Below are 16,793 nucleotides of genomic sequence, written 5' to 3'. Positions count from 1 at the left end.
GATGCAGTAGTGGTTCCGTGGTAGAATTCTTGCCTTCCATGCGGGAGAACCGGGTTCAATTCCCAGCTAATGCGCACCATGCTCAGCCATCCCCCATCTGTCAGTGGAGGCTTGTGTGTTCCTCTGATGCTGAGCAGGTTTCAATGCAGCTTCCAGACTAAGACAGACTGGGAAGAAAGGCCTGGTGAACTACTTCCAAAAATCAGCCAGTGAAAACCCTATGGATCACAAGAGTGCAATCCCCAACCAATGAGGGAGATGGCACAGGATTGGGCAGCATTTTGTTCTGTTTTGCATGGGGTCATCATGAGTTGGGGTCATCAGGATTCAGGGCTGACTAAATGGCAGCTAACAACAATGGATCATTAAGTCCCAGGCATGTTTCAGGTTCAGAGAGAATTCCCAAAATAACCCTCTGTTAACTCATCCCTGGTTGCATGCATTTGGCTTTTCCTTTTTAAAAGATTCTAACACCCTTTTTGTATCTTGGGTTTCATCTTGCCTAAAGAGTAATCACAGACTAGAACGCAGTGTCCCCAATTTCCCTGGGCTTCTGAAGACCCTTTTGTCAAAATGGTTTTTACTGTTAATCATTACTTGGAAACAAGCCAGGGATAGTCAAAGGTAGCAACCTTGGGGAAATTACAAAATCGTAATAAAGCTTGTATTGCTACCATTCACCTCTGTACTCCTTGTTATCCTTGTTTGTTGTTGTTGTTAGGTGCCCTTGAGTTGGTTCTGACTCTTAGCGACCCTGCGGGACAGAGTAGAACTGCCCCGTAAGGTTTCCAAGAAGCGCCTGGTAGATTTGAACTCCTGACCTTTTGGTCAGCAGCCAAGCTCTTAACCATGTTTGTACAGCACCCAAAAGCCTGGGTGAACATCTGCTTTCTACACATGCTCGTGAAGGCGAAACTCATCACACAGTGCCCCTCTCACAGTGATCTTTGATCATCTGCTTCTCCTTATTGGTGTTATTTTGAACACACACAACCAGTAAATGCATGGATCTTCCTTTGTTTTTATGCATGTGTCTATTGTACTAATACCAAACCAAAAACCAAACCCGGTGCCGTCGAGTTGATTCCGACTCATAGCGACCCTATAGGACAGAATAGAACTCCCCCATAGAATTTCCAAGGAACACCTGGTGGATTCGAACAGCTGACCCTTTGGTTAGCAGCCGTAGCACTTAACCACTACGCCACCGGGGGTTCCATTGTACTAATAAAAATAAAAGTCTTTGTTAATTATGAAGCTTGAAAAGAGAACATTGAAATGATGCGATAAAGATAATATAAACTATACTTTTAAATGAATTTTTATTTATTGATGTTTTCTAAAACACAATGTTTACCCTAAAAATTTAGCATTAAATTAATGACTTTAATGAATACAAAGTAATTAAATATGACTTGCTATGTTTTTTTTGTGCTATGTTTTTAAAATCTTAATTCAATGCTTTATAATGTCACTGAGCTTTGCTTGTCATCTGAAAAAACTTCCTTACACAGATAATTAAATCCACATGAAAAAAATATATTTATATCATTGGTTGTAAATCCTGGAGTTTATTTTTCAACCCCATCTACCAAGTTTGCAATATTTTCCTGTTGAACTTTTTCTAGTAAATTTTCATCTTTCTGGTATCAGTTTCCTTGTAGATGAATCAGAAAGTATTGCATCTTATTATTAGCAAATAGTTTCAAAACCCACTAAAACTCTTTAACTGAAAGATTTGTTAAATGGATACAGAATTTAATTTCCTTTTTTTAACAGTTTAGGTATGAGAATATTTGTACATGACATATTTGCATTGTTTCTGACAATAAAATCACATAGCAATGGAACCACTTCCAAACATCCAATTTCAAAACATTTTGTTCATAGCAGAAGTTTCTTTTGAAAAGCAATTACTTTCTAGTTCATTGTTAAAACATCATTTAAAACTTGAGGGACAGATTAAGTGTGTTTATATTTTCAAAAAGTATCTGCTGGTTAGCATACTACTGACAATCACTTGTCATTACAGAAAAGAATAATAAATTTGGAACACTTGTCTTTTTGTTTAAAAAATATATGCAAAATACATCTTTAAGTTAAATGGTTCTTTAGTACCCTCCCATAAGAAATGCAGTGAAACTTAGTGTGATACAAATGATTCTTATAGTCTCCTTCCATTGCTTTACAAAACTTACCCTTTATTTGATTTCTGTAAAGTTAACCACATCAGTATGCTCTGTATCATGGAAATGGTGATGTATTGTGACAGATAATAGTGAATGAATGAGTGAGGGGGGCACCATCAATTCCACTGCTTGGTAGAATTCCCTCTTGTAGTAAAGAGCGAAACAATGACCAGAAAATATCTCCCTCCTCCTAACCTTTGGAGCCCTGGTGGTGCAGTGGTTGGCTGCTAATCAAAATGTTGGCAGTTCAAATCCACCAGCCTCTCCTTGGAAACTCTATGGGGCAGTTTTGCTCTGTCCTATAGGGTCATTATGGGTTCAGATCAACTCACAGCAGTGGGTTTGGGTTTGGGTTTGGTTTTGGTTTTTATCCTTTGCAATGTGGCCTTGCAATGAGACTTTACACTGTTTGCATCAAGAGGTGGAGACTATTTCTTCTTCTTTGAATCTTATGGGAGTCCCTTGACAGGGCAACCTGTTAACACAATCTGCTGCTGATCAAAAAATTGGAGGTTTGAATCTACCGAGAGGCACTTGGAAGAAAGGTCTGGCAATCTCAACACAACAACACACTCCCCAAAAATCAGCCATTGAAAGCCGTATGGAGCACAGATCTATTCTGACATACATGGGGTCATGAGGAGTTGAAGTTGACTTGATGGTAACTGGTTTAGTTTTTTGGTCTGAATCTTATGATTTGTTTTAGCCAATAGGTTGTGACAGAAGCACCATTGTGCGAGTTTCAAGCCTGGGCTTCTGCAAGCTTTGCATGTTTCTGATCTTGCTTTTGGAACTCTACCATGAACAAGCAGGGGCTAGCTTGTGAGAAAACCAGAGACTACATGGAGAAATGGGGCCCCCAACCCGAGCAGGTGGTCAACCACCAACATTTGAGTGAGCCCCAGCCAAGATCGGCTAAGCCTAACCCAGATCAGCAGAACTGCTCAGAAGAGCCCATTGCAAATTGCTGACCAATAGAATCAAGAACTGAATAAATTAGTCACTGCTTTAATCCACTAAGTTTCAGAGCGGTTTACTATGCAGTGAAAAGTTATTGATACATCACTCTTCCTTTAAAGTTGTTGATACATCACTCTTCCTTTAAAAAAAAAAAAATTTTTTTTTTTTTAAAGAAAGGCGTTCTCATATACGCTTCCTGACACAGGACCAATTGCCATGTAGGGTGAATAAGTGCCAATCTGTATCTTTAGTACCAGTATGTTTAATTTCTTATAGTCTAAATGAAAATAATTGTAAAGGAAGTTTCAATATTTTCTTTCTGCACCCTTGAAGTATCTTGGAGTACATGCCCTATACTTTGGAGACCACTGGTCTGGCAGTGTGGTTCTCAAACTTTAATGTGGGTAAGAATCACCTGGGTGCTTGTGAGAAATACAGCTCCCTGGACCCCTCCCCCAGAGATTCTGATTCATTGGGTCCAGCAATCTCCATTTTTATCTAGCATCAAAAGCAGTTCTGATTCAGGAAGTCTTCAGACAACTCTTAAGGAAACGCTGTGAGTGTAAACTATGGGGTGGCCTGAACTGTAAGCATATTATGAAAATCAGAAAATACATATGAATTAGTGTTCACTCAGAGCAGCCTAAAATGTGTGCCAACTTTGCAGAATACCTGAGTTTGAATCTAGTCCTGACTTCACCTTTCACTAGCTTCATGATCTTGGATAATTTCCCTAACTGCTCTAAGCATCACTTTAACTATCTCTAAAATGGGAGTTCTACCTATCTGATACATTTACTGTATAACATTCTTCACATGGAACCTGGTGCACAGCAGATGTTCAACTATTTATTATTCTTGTTTCATTATTATATTATTATCTTTCAATACCCACTGTCCTCAAAGGGCTAATTTGCATTTCTGGCCACCTCTAAATCCCTCAGTGGAAACAGTATCTCACACATACTCAGGCTCTGGATTCAGCCACACCTTGGTCCCTGTCCCCAACTCCACCACATATTAGAGTATGACTTTGAGCAAGTTACTGAAACTAAGTCTCAGTTTCTGCATCTGTGAAATAGGGACAAAGATAGCACCTTATACCATATGGTCGTGAGGATTAGAAATGCAAGTAAATATGCAGTGCCTGTGTGTAAATATATGCAGTAAATATTAGCTATTGGCATTATTTCCTCAGGGTTCTTCCTCATAAGTCCTGAAATCTAAATCAAGAAAAAGCACCAGCAGTTTTACATGGAACGGTCTAGGAACTCAATTATTAGGTCTCATCCCAGGTGTTCCTGGTGTATGTAGGGAGTATCCCATAGCATGACGACAGCGTTGGAACAATTACAGGGAGGGTCACCAGGGGAGAGGAAAAAGAGAGAAACCCTAGAGGCTTTCCTGAGGCACAGACCCTGAAAACAGATTTGCTTAAAACAGACACATCTGGTGTTTGGAGCTGCAGCAAAAGGAAGAAATTTGGTTTTGTTGAACACCCATTGTCAAAAGCTCACTTGTGAGTGAGCAAGGAAGTCAAAACATATGTGGCCACCAAAGAACAGGTTCAGAACTGTGAGGCTCAGGAATTTATTTAGGAATATGGAAAAGGCATCCTCCCTTCTCCATTACTCCTTTCAACACCGAAGTCAGACCCTCCTGGCTCCCAGCCTGGAAAAGCACAGGCCTTTTAACTGGTCCCTCTGCATCTTGCTCTTCAGTTTCTCCTCTCCACTCAGCACACCCTGGCCAAAGTCATTTACCTAAAACACTACCTGTCTCATGTCACACTCCTGGCTAAAAACCTACAGTGCCTCTTCCTATTGTATCTACTGTGAACGCTTCTTTCCTACTGCAGTAGGCTTCAGCTCCCGGCGTGCCCATGATGTTCCTCTCATTAAAGTCATCAATAGTCTCCTAACCGGTGCTCTCCTGAACATTCAAGCCCCCCAAGTTAGAAGGCCTCAGCCCTGATGAGTCATCCACTAGGGATGGGAACATTCTGTAAAGAAGATCCTGTCTGTAAAGAAGAAGGGTGGCATGAAGACTGTGTGGGCAACTCATAGTGTCTATCTAGAAAGGAAAGGAGGCAAGCACGTGTTGAATACCTACTACCTGGAAAGTTCTGTAACAAGTCCTTCCACATTTTTTTCTCACACTTAACATAATACCCCAAACTCCTCTAAAAAAAGAGGTCTTTGTTTTTTCTGTATCGCCTCTACTCTTTTTCAGATTATCACGATAGAAGTCAGCATTCCAGACCCTTTTTCAGAAAGATTACCTTTTAAAAGTTTCCATTTAATGTCATTTAAATCATTTTAATCACCAAAACTGAACTGAAAGTTTTCAAGTTTGTCTCTAAGCTATATTACACTTACTTTTGTTTATTGAGGTTCTTTTTTTTTTTTTTATGGCAGTAAGAGGAAAGATTTTACGCATACTTTGAGCATAATACTTTTAATCCATCAGAGATATGAATAAAAGGAACCAAATCCCTCCCTTATTGTTCCAAAGACTTAAAAATATTTATTAAAAAAAAAAAAAGTAAGACCCCCATTCCTCAGCGCAACTATTATGTGGTATATGATGACTACCCTGGGCATTGAAATTTTTCTTTTGTTCTCATTTTTTTTAAGGAAACTAAATGTGAAGAAAAATGTCAATATAATGCACAGGATACAAATTAAAACATGAAGTCAGGAAACACAAAGGCAAAAGTTCTCATAAGGACTTTGGCTCAGGTACTCTGATCATATGTGTGGTGACCTGTCAGCACTACACACTTGGTGTTTCGGCTGATAAACCTGGCATTCTGGTCACCAACTCTTGTGAATCTGTAACTGCCTGGATGGTCATTTAACTTTAGAAGTAAAAAAAAAACTACTGTTGAAGTCATTGCTTATTAAAGATTTTTTGGTTTGCTCTCTGCCGTGTATCTACTTAAAACAATATCATTATCTGTATTTATGAATTTGTAGTTCCCATTACCAGAATTGTTGCCAGATCAATGTGATGCTAAAACTCAGTGGCTTGAAACAACCACCATTTAGTATTTTTCATAAGTCTTTGGGTCAGCTTGTATCTTAAACCATCCCTCATTTCTTTCTCACAATTTTCTTTCCTATTCCTGGGTATTTATTCTTCCCAATGAACAGATGCCTACTTTCTCTTGGGGTGTAGGAGTGGTTATGCTCTTGGGAAGAAGAAACAGTTCTCAAATTGGATAAGCCAGACCTGTTGGAAAGAAGGCAGAGAGAGTCACTCTCCTAATTCATTTCCATGGAGAGATTTTCCTTAACGAAGGCAGATCATCATAGATACTCTGCACAGGCACAGGGCCAGGAGATAAAGGCCTGTGATAACATTTTCTGTGTTCCCTATTCCAGTTCTTCAAATCTAGTACCTAAATTCTGAGGCCATAAGCAGCCTTTTTCCTTGAAATCTGGGGGAAGCAGGAAGTGGTGCATAAAGAGGCTTCAATCTGAACATGAAGAAAAAAAATCCCCACAACCGGACTGTTAAACAACATCATAATAAATGAAGAAGAAATTGAAGTCGTCAATAATTTCATTCTACTCAGATCAATAATCAGCATCCATGGAAGCAGCAGTCAAGAAATCTAATGATCGATTGCACTGGGCAAATCTGCTGCAAAAGACCTCTTTAAAAGCTTAAAAAGGCAAGATGTCACATTGATGACTAAGGTCCGCCTGACCCAAGTCATAGTCTGTTCAATCACTCATATGCACAGGAAAGCTAGACAATGAAAAAAACAGAAGAATAGATGCATTCAAATTGTGGTGTTGGAGATGAATACTGAATAATATACTATAGACTGCCTGCAAAAAAGAACGAACAAATCAGTTTTAGAAGAAATACAACCAGAATCTTCCTTAAAATCGAGGATGGTGAGACTTCAGCTCTCTTACTTTGGACATGCCATTTGGAAAGACCAATCAATCACTAGGAAAGGACATCATGTTTGGTAGAGGGTCATAAAACTGAATGAAAGCGTCAGCGAGATGGACTGACACCACAGTCACAACAATGATTCAAAAATATCAGCCATCATGAAGATGGGGCAGGACTGGGCAATGCTTCTTTCTGTTAAACATAGGTCACCATGGGTTGGAGCCAACTCGATGGCAACTAAAAACAACGATTTTAACATACTCTTGCTCAATCATAATCCTTGAGTACATATCTTTAGGAAGCCAGCTTTTATCTCGGTCCAGATTGGGAGTTTGGCGGGCCAGGTGCTTTTTGCACAACTTATATGTAATTACATTCGGGAAAAGACAGTGTGGGTTAGGAAATGGAACCTAGCAGAAACTCAACCAAAGGGGTTTGTAGACCCTCTAAAAAATATACCCCACACATAAAAGAGGCCCAACGAGCAAATACCTCCTTCCTTTGTGAGCCAACTCACCCCTGGATGCATACGTGCTAATAAAAATATACCATATGTGGAAGCATAACGTCCAAATTTTTCCTAATAAAGTATTTAAATACTGACTTCCAAAAGACAGACGCGATTTTTCCCCTCCTGGAGGGAAATGAAACGCAAATATGTGGTCTTGGTTATCACAGTGGAATAGAGAATTGACAGATTTAAAACATAATATTTCTGCCAAGATGATTACACTTTTCTTCCTTCCTTTAAAAAAAAAAAAATTCCATTCACTTGTCCAGCTGATGGATAGATAAAAATGGCACTCGGGTTTCTAAGACCACTTGGCAGGAGAGGTTTGGCGTAAGGGTCAATGTTTTAAAAATTGGTTTGTGCTCACTTTTATGAACCGGGAAGAGGAAGAATAAAATTTCTGTGTATATCAGATTTGTAAAGACACCCACACCAACCTGTGGACTGGTGGAAATCACTGGTTGCTTTTCTTTTCTTCTCCATTTCTACGGAACATACACCAAGGGTGGCTAGTCCCGAGGGCACAGAGGCCTAGACCACGTTTTTACTACATCCCTTTTTTCTCTGGCGGGCTGGAGGCCAAGGGACACAGTGGGAATGAGACAGGTTTACTTTTTAAACCACAATTCATCCTAATGGGGTTCATCAGGATTGCTTATCTTCACGTTGTCATTTTGATTTTTAAGTCTAGCCTTGTCATTTTGAAAGGGCATTCAGTTTTCTGAGTACCTATTATAAAAAGAAATGCTTTATTTTCCTATATTTTTAGCTTTTATAATATGCTGTTGACAGTAAAAATTATCTTGGAAATTTAGTCTCTTACATGACATACATATTTTTGCCATATGCCACCTGTTAAGGTCAGGGTTCTTGGTGGCAAAGAATAGAAACTTACTCCAGATAATTCAGGCAGCAAATGAATTTATGGGAAGGCTGTTGGGTATCTTATAGAATTGATGGAAAATGCAGGAAAACGAGGCTCAGAAAATGTTTAAGAATGAAAGAAGTTTGGCAGCAGAGGACTCAGTTAAGGTCATGCCACCAGGATACTCTGGAGAGGATGTCACTTGTGCACATGAGACCCCATTGCCACTGGTGCCATCTCTGCTGGGCATCTGTTGGCCCCAGAATCTCGACTCCATCATCAGCTACCATAAACCAAGATTCACTCCTACTGTCTGTTTTCGCATTACCTCCTACAGATGCATCATCTCTGGAAGCTGCTTCTGGATTACCCTAGTTTAAGTGCCATGCTACACCCAGCTGCTTCTGGTTGAAGAAAAATCTGTGGTGCCCTTCAACCTCTGTAAACTAAACCAGTTGCCGGTGAATCCAACTCATGGCAACCCCATTTGTGTCAGAAAAGAACTGTGCTCCACAGGGTTTCCAATGGTTGATTTTCCAGAAGTAAATGGCCAAGGCTTTCTTCTGAGGCACCTCTGGGTGACCTCAAATCAACAACCTTCTGGTTAGTAGCCAAGTGCTTAACCATTTGCTCCATCAAGGGACTCCTCAGCCTCTGTCGACTTGCGTAAAGGAGCTCTCTGGCTAAATAAAGAGATCTAGGTCATGTGGAGACAAACAAACATCAACTACCGCCTCTAATTTGTCTCATCAACATATCCTCTACCCATTACCTGTTGCCATCGAGTCGATTCTAACTCATAGTGACCCTATAGGACTAGGCAGAACTTCCCCATAGGGTTTCCAAGGAGCGGCTGTTGGATCCGAACTGCCGACCTTTTGGGGAGCAGTCAAGCTCTTAACCACTGTGCCACTAGGGCTCCATCCTGTACACTACTCCCTAATTTTTTTTTCACTATCCACTTACTCAATTTCCTTTTTTTTTTTTTTCTATTTATCTACTCTGTCACTAGTTGATTCTCTCTCTATATGATCCCTTTTTACTTTTTTTTCTCCTCCCCCTTCAGTTTCTTTGCCTAGTGGTATTTTGTTCCCTTTGCCTCAACGACAATACACTAGCAAGCTCCACATACAATCTGCCATCCCTTTATAATGCTAGATTTTCAAGGCCAGGTCATGCAAGATTATTTTATCATAGAAAGTATGATTGCAAATCAAAAAAGCTGACATCTTAGCCAGAATTGCATATCCAGCTCCTGAATAAGCATCTCCACCTGGATAGCCTATAGCCAGAGGAAACTTGGTAGGTCTCTGTCCCCCCCGCCTCAAAAAAATCATTGACTATTTGGCATTCCCCTCCCTTTAACTTGTCTATTACTAGTATCACCATCCACCCAGTTGCAACCAGGCATCTGGAAATCTGTATTGGCTTTTTTTCTCAGTCCCTGCATTGAAGGAATGACACACACCTGCCAATTCTACCTCATAAGCATGTCTTGATTCTGCTCTGTTCTCCTTTTCCGTCTCTATTGCTAGTCCACCAAGTCAGAATCTCATCACATCCTGCCTTAAGTGAAGGCCCTGTATGCTTGGGTCTCATCTCTCACTGCTTCCCACACTTAGCATTTGACACCCCAGCTGTACCATAAAATACTTACAGGTTTCAAAATACGCCCTACAGTTTCATGTTTCTCTGCTTACTTTAGAACACGCTTCCCCTCCTTCTCTACCCAGCAAACATATGCTCCTTTCAAAACTGAACTCAGGAGTCATCCCTGCTGTGAAGCTTTTCTTACTCTTCCCTCACCTCCCACCTGCAAGCCACCTGTTAATTATTCCTTCCTCTGTTCCACCACTATCCATGCAGTGTCTTAAACATATCTACTATTGCCCTTATTAACACTGAATCATAATTGCAGGTGTGTATCTACAAGCTCCTTGAGAATCTTTTCTTCTCCCTACTCTCCAGCTTCAATATAGAGAACAGAATGGCGAGTTTTGTATTGATTACTCTTGGTCACCAAAATTTCCCATCTACTTGCCTTCCTGAACACATGGGCATCTATATTTCCTAACCCTCTCTTATGGACTGAATTGTGTCCCCCAAAAAAGATATGCTGAAGTCTTAATCCCTATACCTGTGAATGTGACCCTGTTTAGAAATAAGGCTTTTTTTTTTCTGTTGTGTTAATCACGTCATACAGAAGTAGGGTAGGTCCTAAACCTAATCCCTTCTGAGTGGTGTCTTATAAAAAGAGAAAATACACACAGAGACATACACACAGACACGGGGGAAAAATATGTGATGACATGAGTACAAGCCAAAGAATGCCAGGAAACGCCAGGGCTTCCAGGAGCTGAACCTTTCAGCCTGAAAGAGAAGAGGACCTCTCCCTAGAGCTAATGCTGATTTGAGCTTCTAAGCAGAGAGCATAGCCCTGCTGACACCCTGAATTTGGACTCCCAGCCTCCAAAACTCTGAGACAATCAATTCCTGTTCTCTAAAGCCATCCTCTTGGGGTAGTTTTACTATGGACCCCTTTGAGCAGGGCCACACAGCCCATTCTGCCCAAAGAGCTGTGGGGACAGATGATGAGTGCTGTGCCTAAGCCAAAGCACTTACAAACCAGTATGTGATTTTCATGGTACTTTTCTCTGGAGCCTCTTGTTGAGATGGCAGCAAAAGGTAGTAGAGAGACCCTCCCCGGGTGACTACAGTGAGCAGAACCTAGGGGTCATGGCATAAAGGAGAAATAAACCTTTTTTTATTTTAAGCCTCTGCGATTTTAGAGATTGTCTCTACAACCTAAGCTAACTAAAATAGTAAGTAATTACATATATATTCAAAATCCTTGGTGGGATGTTACATAGGTGTTTAAGAATAGCACAGAGATTTGAGGGGAACTGGTCGAGTTTTTACATGGACTGAAAATGCACTCTTATTTTCCCACTGAAAGTAATGGAATACCATCTCTTGCTGTCCAAAAACTCGTTATGTATGCAACGTGGTGTTAGGAACTAATTAGATTCAGTAATGAAAGATGCCTGTATTTTCCTCTTCCACCAGAACATTTTTCACAAGAAGGGTATGTAGGAAAAAACAACATAAAAAGTATCACATACATAAGCCAAAAAATCTAATTTTATTGAATAAAGAAAGATCATCCACGGCTTACACAGACCATAAGAATACTTGAGATTACAACAGCTGAGAGATTAATAGTTGACTGGAAAGAAGGCAGTTTATATTTTCAGAATAGAAAAAAATCTAATTGTTACAGATTTTATGTAAAATTCCCAAAACAAGTTCTAGCCAAGTTTATTGTTCAATGAATGATTTTTTTTCCTTTTTTTTTAAGGGATGAAAAGTGAGATTCAATGTGTATACTACTGGTTAAAACTAATACCATAGCTTGAAAAAATCATTAGAAGCATAAATATAATATAAAAAGACAAGATTTTAAAATCTTATTGTGGGAGTATTAACTATAATAACTGGAAAAGATACATTAAAACCAGTAGTGTGTTACACTTGTTCAAAACAGAACTCATAAAGCAGACCAAAACTGATGCTAGTTAAGGAAAATGGTCTGTTTTTAAGAAGCACTTCCAGACAGACACCACCACAAAGCCAAGCCAACAGTGATCATGTGGTCCCCTCTTGTTAATCAATGGACAGTCAAAGGTGGAGCTACGGGGTGAACAGCTTAAGCTTTCTCCAAGGATTTGTAGTACTCGGTCAGCACAGTCCAGGCCTTGGGAGCCATGAAACCTTCAGGAGGTTTCTGGCCTTCTCGGGCAAGTTTACGCATTCGTGTTCCTGAAATAAATTCAAAGTCTTCATGGCTAAAAGGGAAGGAAAAAAGAAAACTGCTTTATATTTTTAAAAACTTAGTTGTAGTGTGTAGCGAATTTTTAAAAAGCATTTGTTCCTTCTGTTTATGGTCAACAAGTTTAAATATAACCTGGTTTAAAAGCAGTGCTTGTCAATATCAACCTGATTCCAAATTTGTCATTGAACCATCAAATATTACCCATTTTTAGATCTAGGAAAAAAACTTTTTTAATTGAAATTTTTATTGAGATCATTGTAAACGCATACACAGTTGTAAGAAATAATAGAGAGAGATCCCAAGTACCCTTTACCCAGTTTCCCCTATGGTACTATCTTGAAAAACTACAGTACAAGATGGTAGCGGGTATCATCATTGAAACAATCCACCAGTCTTATTCAGAATTCCCCAGTTTTATTTGTACTTGTATGTGTTTAAACTAACCAAACCTGTTGCCATCAAGTTGATTCCAACTCATGGCGACCCTACAGGACAGGGTAGAACTGCCCCACGGGGTTTCCAAGGAACAACTGGTGGATTTGAACTGCCGACATTTTGGTTAGCAGCTAAGCTCTTAGGCACTGTGCCACCAGGGCTCCGTGTGTGTTTTTAGTTCTACACAATTTTATCACATGTTTAGGTTCACGTATCCATCACCACAGTCAAGATATAGAACCGTTCCACATAAAACCATTCTACCATAGAACTTTAAGATAGGCACCTGTGTGCATAATCTTTGCACCTAATTACTTCCTTAAGTCAGATTCCTAGGAGTGTGATAATTAGCTGCCCTTTTAGTGCCACACCCACCTCCCTCCCTCGTTTTCCCCATCCCAACCCCTGGTAACCACTAATCTAGAACTAGGCTTTAAAAAAATAATAATAATACCAAATCTAATTTAGCTAGCATAGATTGAAAACTTCTGAAGGAAATTTTCATCTGAAAGGCTAAATGCATGCATATAATGAAGCATTCAGAGAAAATCCAGAATTTTTTTTTTTTTTAGCAACAACAATTAAGTAGCAATAATCAGTATTATTCCACTGATGAGACAAAGGCAATGTTAATAATTCATCTCATCTTCACACACATAAACAAAAAAGCCCTCAGCCATTAAGCCCAGAGCGCCTACGGCTCTGATACATATTGTCTACCCACAATTCCACTATTTTCCCTTGAAATAGGGAATCAACCTAGACAGCCGATGTAGGACCCAGTTAAGAATCTGGGTTACTCAGGCCACCAGATCATGGGCCCTGCTTACTTTCTAGTTAGTGGCTATATGTTCCCTCCCCACCCCATCATTTGCAGAGTTAACCTGAGGATCCAACGAAATCATACTGCCAGGGGCCCTGGCTTCTAGACATATCCCGAGTGTGTTTTCTCTTCAAAGAGAAATAGATTCCTTTCAATCAATAATCACATTCCTAGGAATCTAACTTAAGGAAATAATTCGAGATACAGACAAAGATTGTGCACAGAGATGCTTATCTTAAAGTTGGTTTATGGTAGCAAAATACTACTTGGGCCTAAAGGTTCCAAGGGAATGGCTGAATAAACTGTGGTACAGTCCTGAGTGGATTACAGTCACTGAAGTATAGTAACAGATGTGATGAAATGTTCATGATGCAGTGGTGAGTAAAATAATCAGGACACAAAACTTTACAGCACTGTAATTTTGTCAAAACACACAATTACAGAGAGAGAGAGGGCTGTAAAGAAACACACCCAAATGTTAATAACAGCTATCTCTAGAAAGTGATATTACAGGAGCTTTTTATATTAGTCATCATGCTTTTTGCATTTCTCAGTTTTCTATAATCACAAAATACTTTTTCTAATGAGAAAAAATACGCTGAAGAAAATCTCTATCCAAATTGATTTTAATTAAATTTAGATAGTGTAATCTTTAATTAGCCTGAAAATGCAATCATTTGGAATATCACCCCAGACAACAGCAGATAAACAGGGTGCTGTATTATGCTTACTATTCTTGCCCCACAGCACTTGTTGTTGTTGTTAGGTACCATCGAGTTGGCTCCAACTCATAGCGACCCTGTGTACAACAGAAAAAAACACTGCCCAGCCCTATGCCATCCTCACAATGGCTGTTATGCTTGAGCCCATTGTTGCAGATACTGTGTCAATCCATCTCATCGAGGGTCTCCCCCTCTTTCGCTGACCCTCCACTTTACCAAGCATGAGGTCCTGCCCCAGGGACTGAGGGTCAGCAAAAAAGAGGAAGACTCTCAACAAGATGGACTGTCACATTGGCTGCAACAATGGGGTCAAGCATAACAACCCTTGTGAGGATGGCATAGGACCAGGCAGTGTTTTTTTCTGTTGTGCACAGGGTCGCTATGAGTCAGAATCGACTCAATGGCACCTAACAACTACTACTTCTCTACCAAGTATGATGTCTTTCCCCAGGGGCTGATCCCTCCTGACAACATAGCCAAAGTACGTGAGACAAGTCTTGCCATCCTTGCTTCCAATGAGGATTCTGGCTGTGCTTCTTCCAACACAGGTTTGTTTGTTCTTCTGGCAGTCCATGGTATATTCAATATTCTATGCCAACACCATAATTCAAAGGCATCAATTCTTCTTTGGTCTTCCTTATTCATTGTCCACAGTACTTATAATGGCTATTAAATCACACTTAAGTGATAGACATTAGCAATAAAGAGGATATGTGAATAGTGCTAGGCACAGAGTAGACATTCAATAAACATTTACTGATCAATGATCAGGTACTTTACTCATCTTTCTAATTAGGAACTCAATAAATATTTGCCAAAATATAAAATGAAATAGTATATGTGTGAGAGAATTTTATCGGCTCAATATAGAGCCATTCAAAGTTCTAAATAAGTCACGACCCTTTGTCCTCTGGCTTTTAGAAAAGGGGGATATAAGGTTCTGATGGCCATGGCTTATCTGAACTATTTATACATTCCCTTTGACCTAAATCGGGATTACTCACCCTGGATGTTTCCACATGCACTTCAGAATGCTCTCTTCAATACTCCTCTCCAGATCTGCCCTTCTCTCTGGCACTGCTCACCCCCACTGTAGTCAGGGGAACCCACATACCATCTTCCTGGCCTGGAGCATTTAGTCCCATCTAAGAGCTTCTGGGTGGTCCATTCACAGGGACTGGGCTTCTGACCAAGAAAGCAGGGTCATGACCTCCTTAGTGATCCTGATTTGTCCACCAGATTTCTGGTCTCTCCCTCTGCTTTTCTGACTTCTGTTATCTGCATGCTCAATAACCCAACTGCTCACAGGGCTCCTGAACCTCTGGCTTGGTTTTCTTCCCACCACTAAGCACTTCCTGTACCTGGTCTTCCGCTAGGCAAGACCTCCACTCTTAATCCTAAAATCAACTTATAGGTCCTGGGCCTAGTTCAACCTCTTAGACTCACTGCTGGCCCCAATTCCAGCCTTTCCAACCCTCAACTGCAGTGCTGGAGCTCTGGTGGCACAGTGATTAAGCATTCAGCTGCTAACCAAAAGGCCAGCAGTTTGAATTCACCACCTGCTCCTTGGAAATCCCATGGAGGCAGTTCTACTCTGTCCTATAGGGTCATTATGAGTCGTAATTGACTTAATGCAACAGGTTTGGTTTAGGTTAGTGCAGTGCTAAAACTTTAATGATTGCCCCTTCCCCTTTGAAACAAGTCTAAGAGTTTTACTCTGGAATGCTATACATACAGGTGCAGTGGTTAAGCATTTGGCTGCTAACCAAAAGGTCGGCAGTTCGAACCCATCAGCTGCTCTGCGGGAGAAAAGATGTGGCAGGCAGTCTGCTCCTGTAAAGATTTACAGCCTTGGAAACCCTATGGGGCAGTTCTACTCCATCCTATAGGGTCACTATGAGTCAGAATAGACTCAACAGCAACAGGTATACATATGCGACATGAATGTAAAACAGTGTGACTCATATAATGAGTCACAGGAAAATCAATGCCAGTGCTTTATAATCCCATCCCTTACTGTTACAGAGAAAGGCACTACTCCTTTAATTCAGGCATGAAACATCTCCCCCTAGCTGACCTGCCTACTCTTCCTATGTGCCCTGCACTATCAGAAAGACAGGAAGATACACATACACTTTCAACTCACTCAGCATTTTCAACAATTCTCATCTTAGATAAAACATCTTTTAAAGATCTATACAAAGTTATCAAAGGTGATCACTGAAAAGGAACAAATATTGCTTCATAACAAGATGGCTTGATTCAAATAATTTAAATCTGTGGGGTATCTCCACTTCTATTAACTGTTCAATGAGCAAGAAATTCAGATCTACTTTATTATATTAGCCCATGCAGATGGGCGATTATCATAGCCGACATACAAAATAGGCTATTGTCTTTCCCTTATCCAAATGGCTATACTCTAAGGGGAGGAAAAAAAGAGAAACTGATTGAATGTGAGCTGTGCCCAGAAGACAGCAAAATTATGACAGGACAGATTTCAAAAAAATTTTTAGGGAAGACTGGCATTGGAAATGTAATTTT

The 16,793-nt window shown here is 40.2% G+C and overlaps 1 protein-coding gene across 7 annotated transcripts in view; it reads right to left on the bottom strand.

Annotated features, from left to right (window-relative positions):
* Nucleotides 1-16,793, bottom strand: part of PAPSS1 (3'-phosphoadenosine 5'-phosphosulfate synthase 1) — a 321,125-nt gene that overhangs the window by 153,103 nt on the left and 151,229 nt on the right. The window contains exon 12 of one of the 7 annotated variants that reach the window (XM_010590490.3): nt 11,561-12,282. The exons of the other annotated variants lie outside the window; for them this stretch is intronic. Coding sequence (XP_010588792.1) covers nt 12,144-12,282 — 139 coding nt within the window. The 3' untranslated portion in view covers nt 11,561-12,143. Of the gene's footprint in view, nt 1-11,560; nt 12,283-16,793 lie in introns of those variants that run through there. 7 annotated transcript variants of the gene reach the window in all.

The sequence above is a fragment of the Loxodonta africana genome, chromosome 5 (genome assembly GCF_030014295.1).
Source record: "Loxodonta africana isolate mLoxAfr1 chromosome 5, mLoxAfr1.hap2, whole genome shotgun sequence".
Lineage (NCBI taxonomy): Eukaryota > Metazoa > Chordata > Mammalia > Proboscidea > Elephantidae > Loxodonta > Loxodonta africana.
Note: the sequence above shows the minus strand (reverse complement) of the source record. Positions and strands in the feature narration are given on the sequence as shown.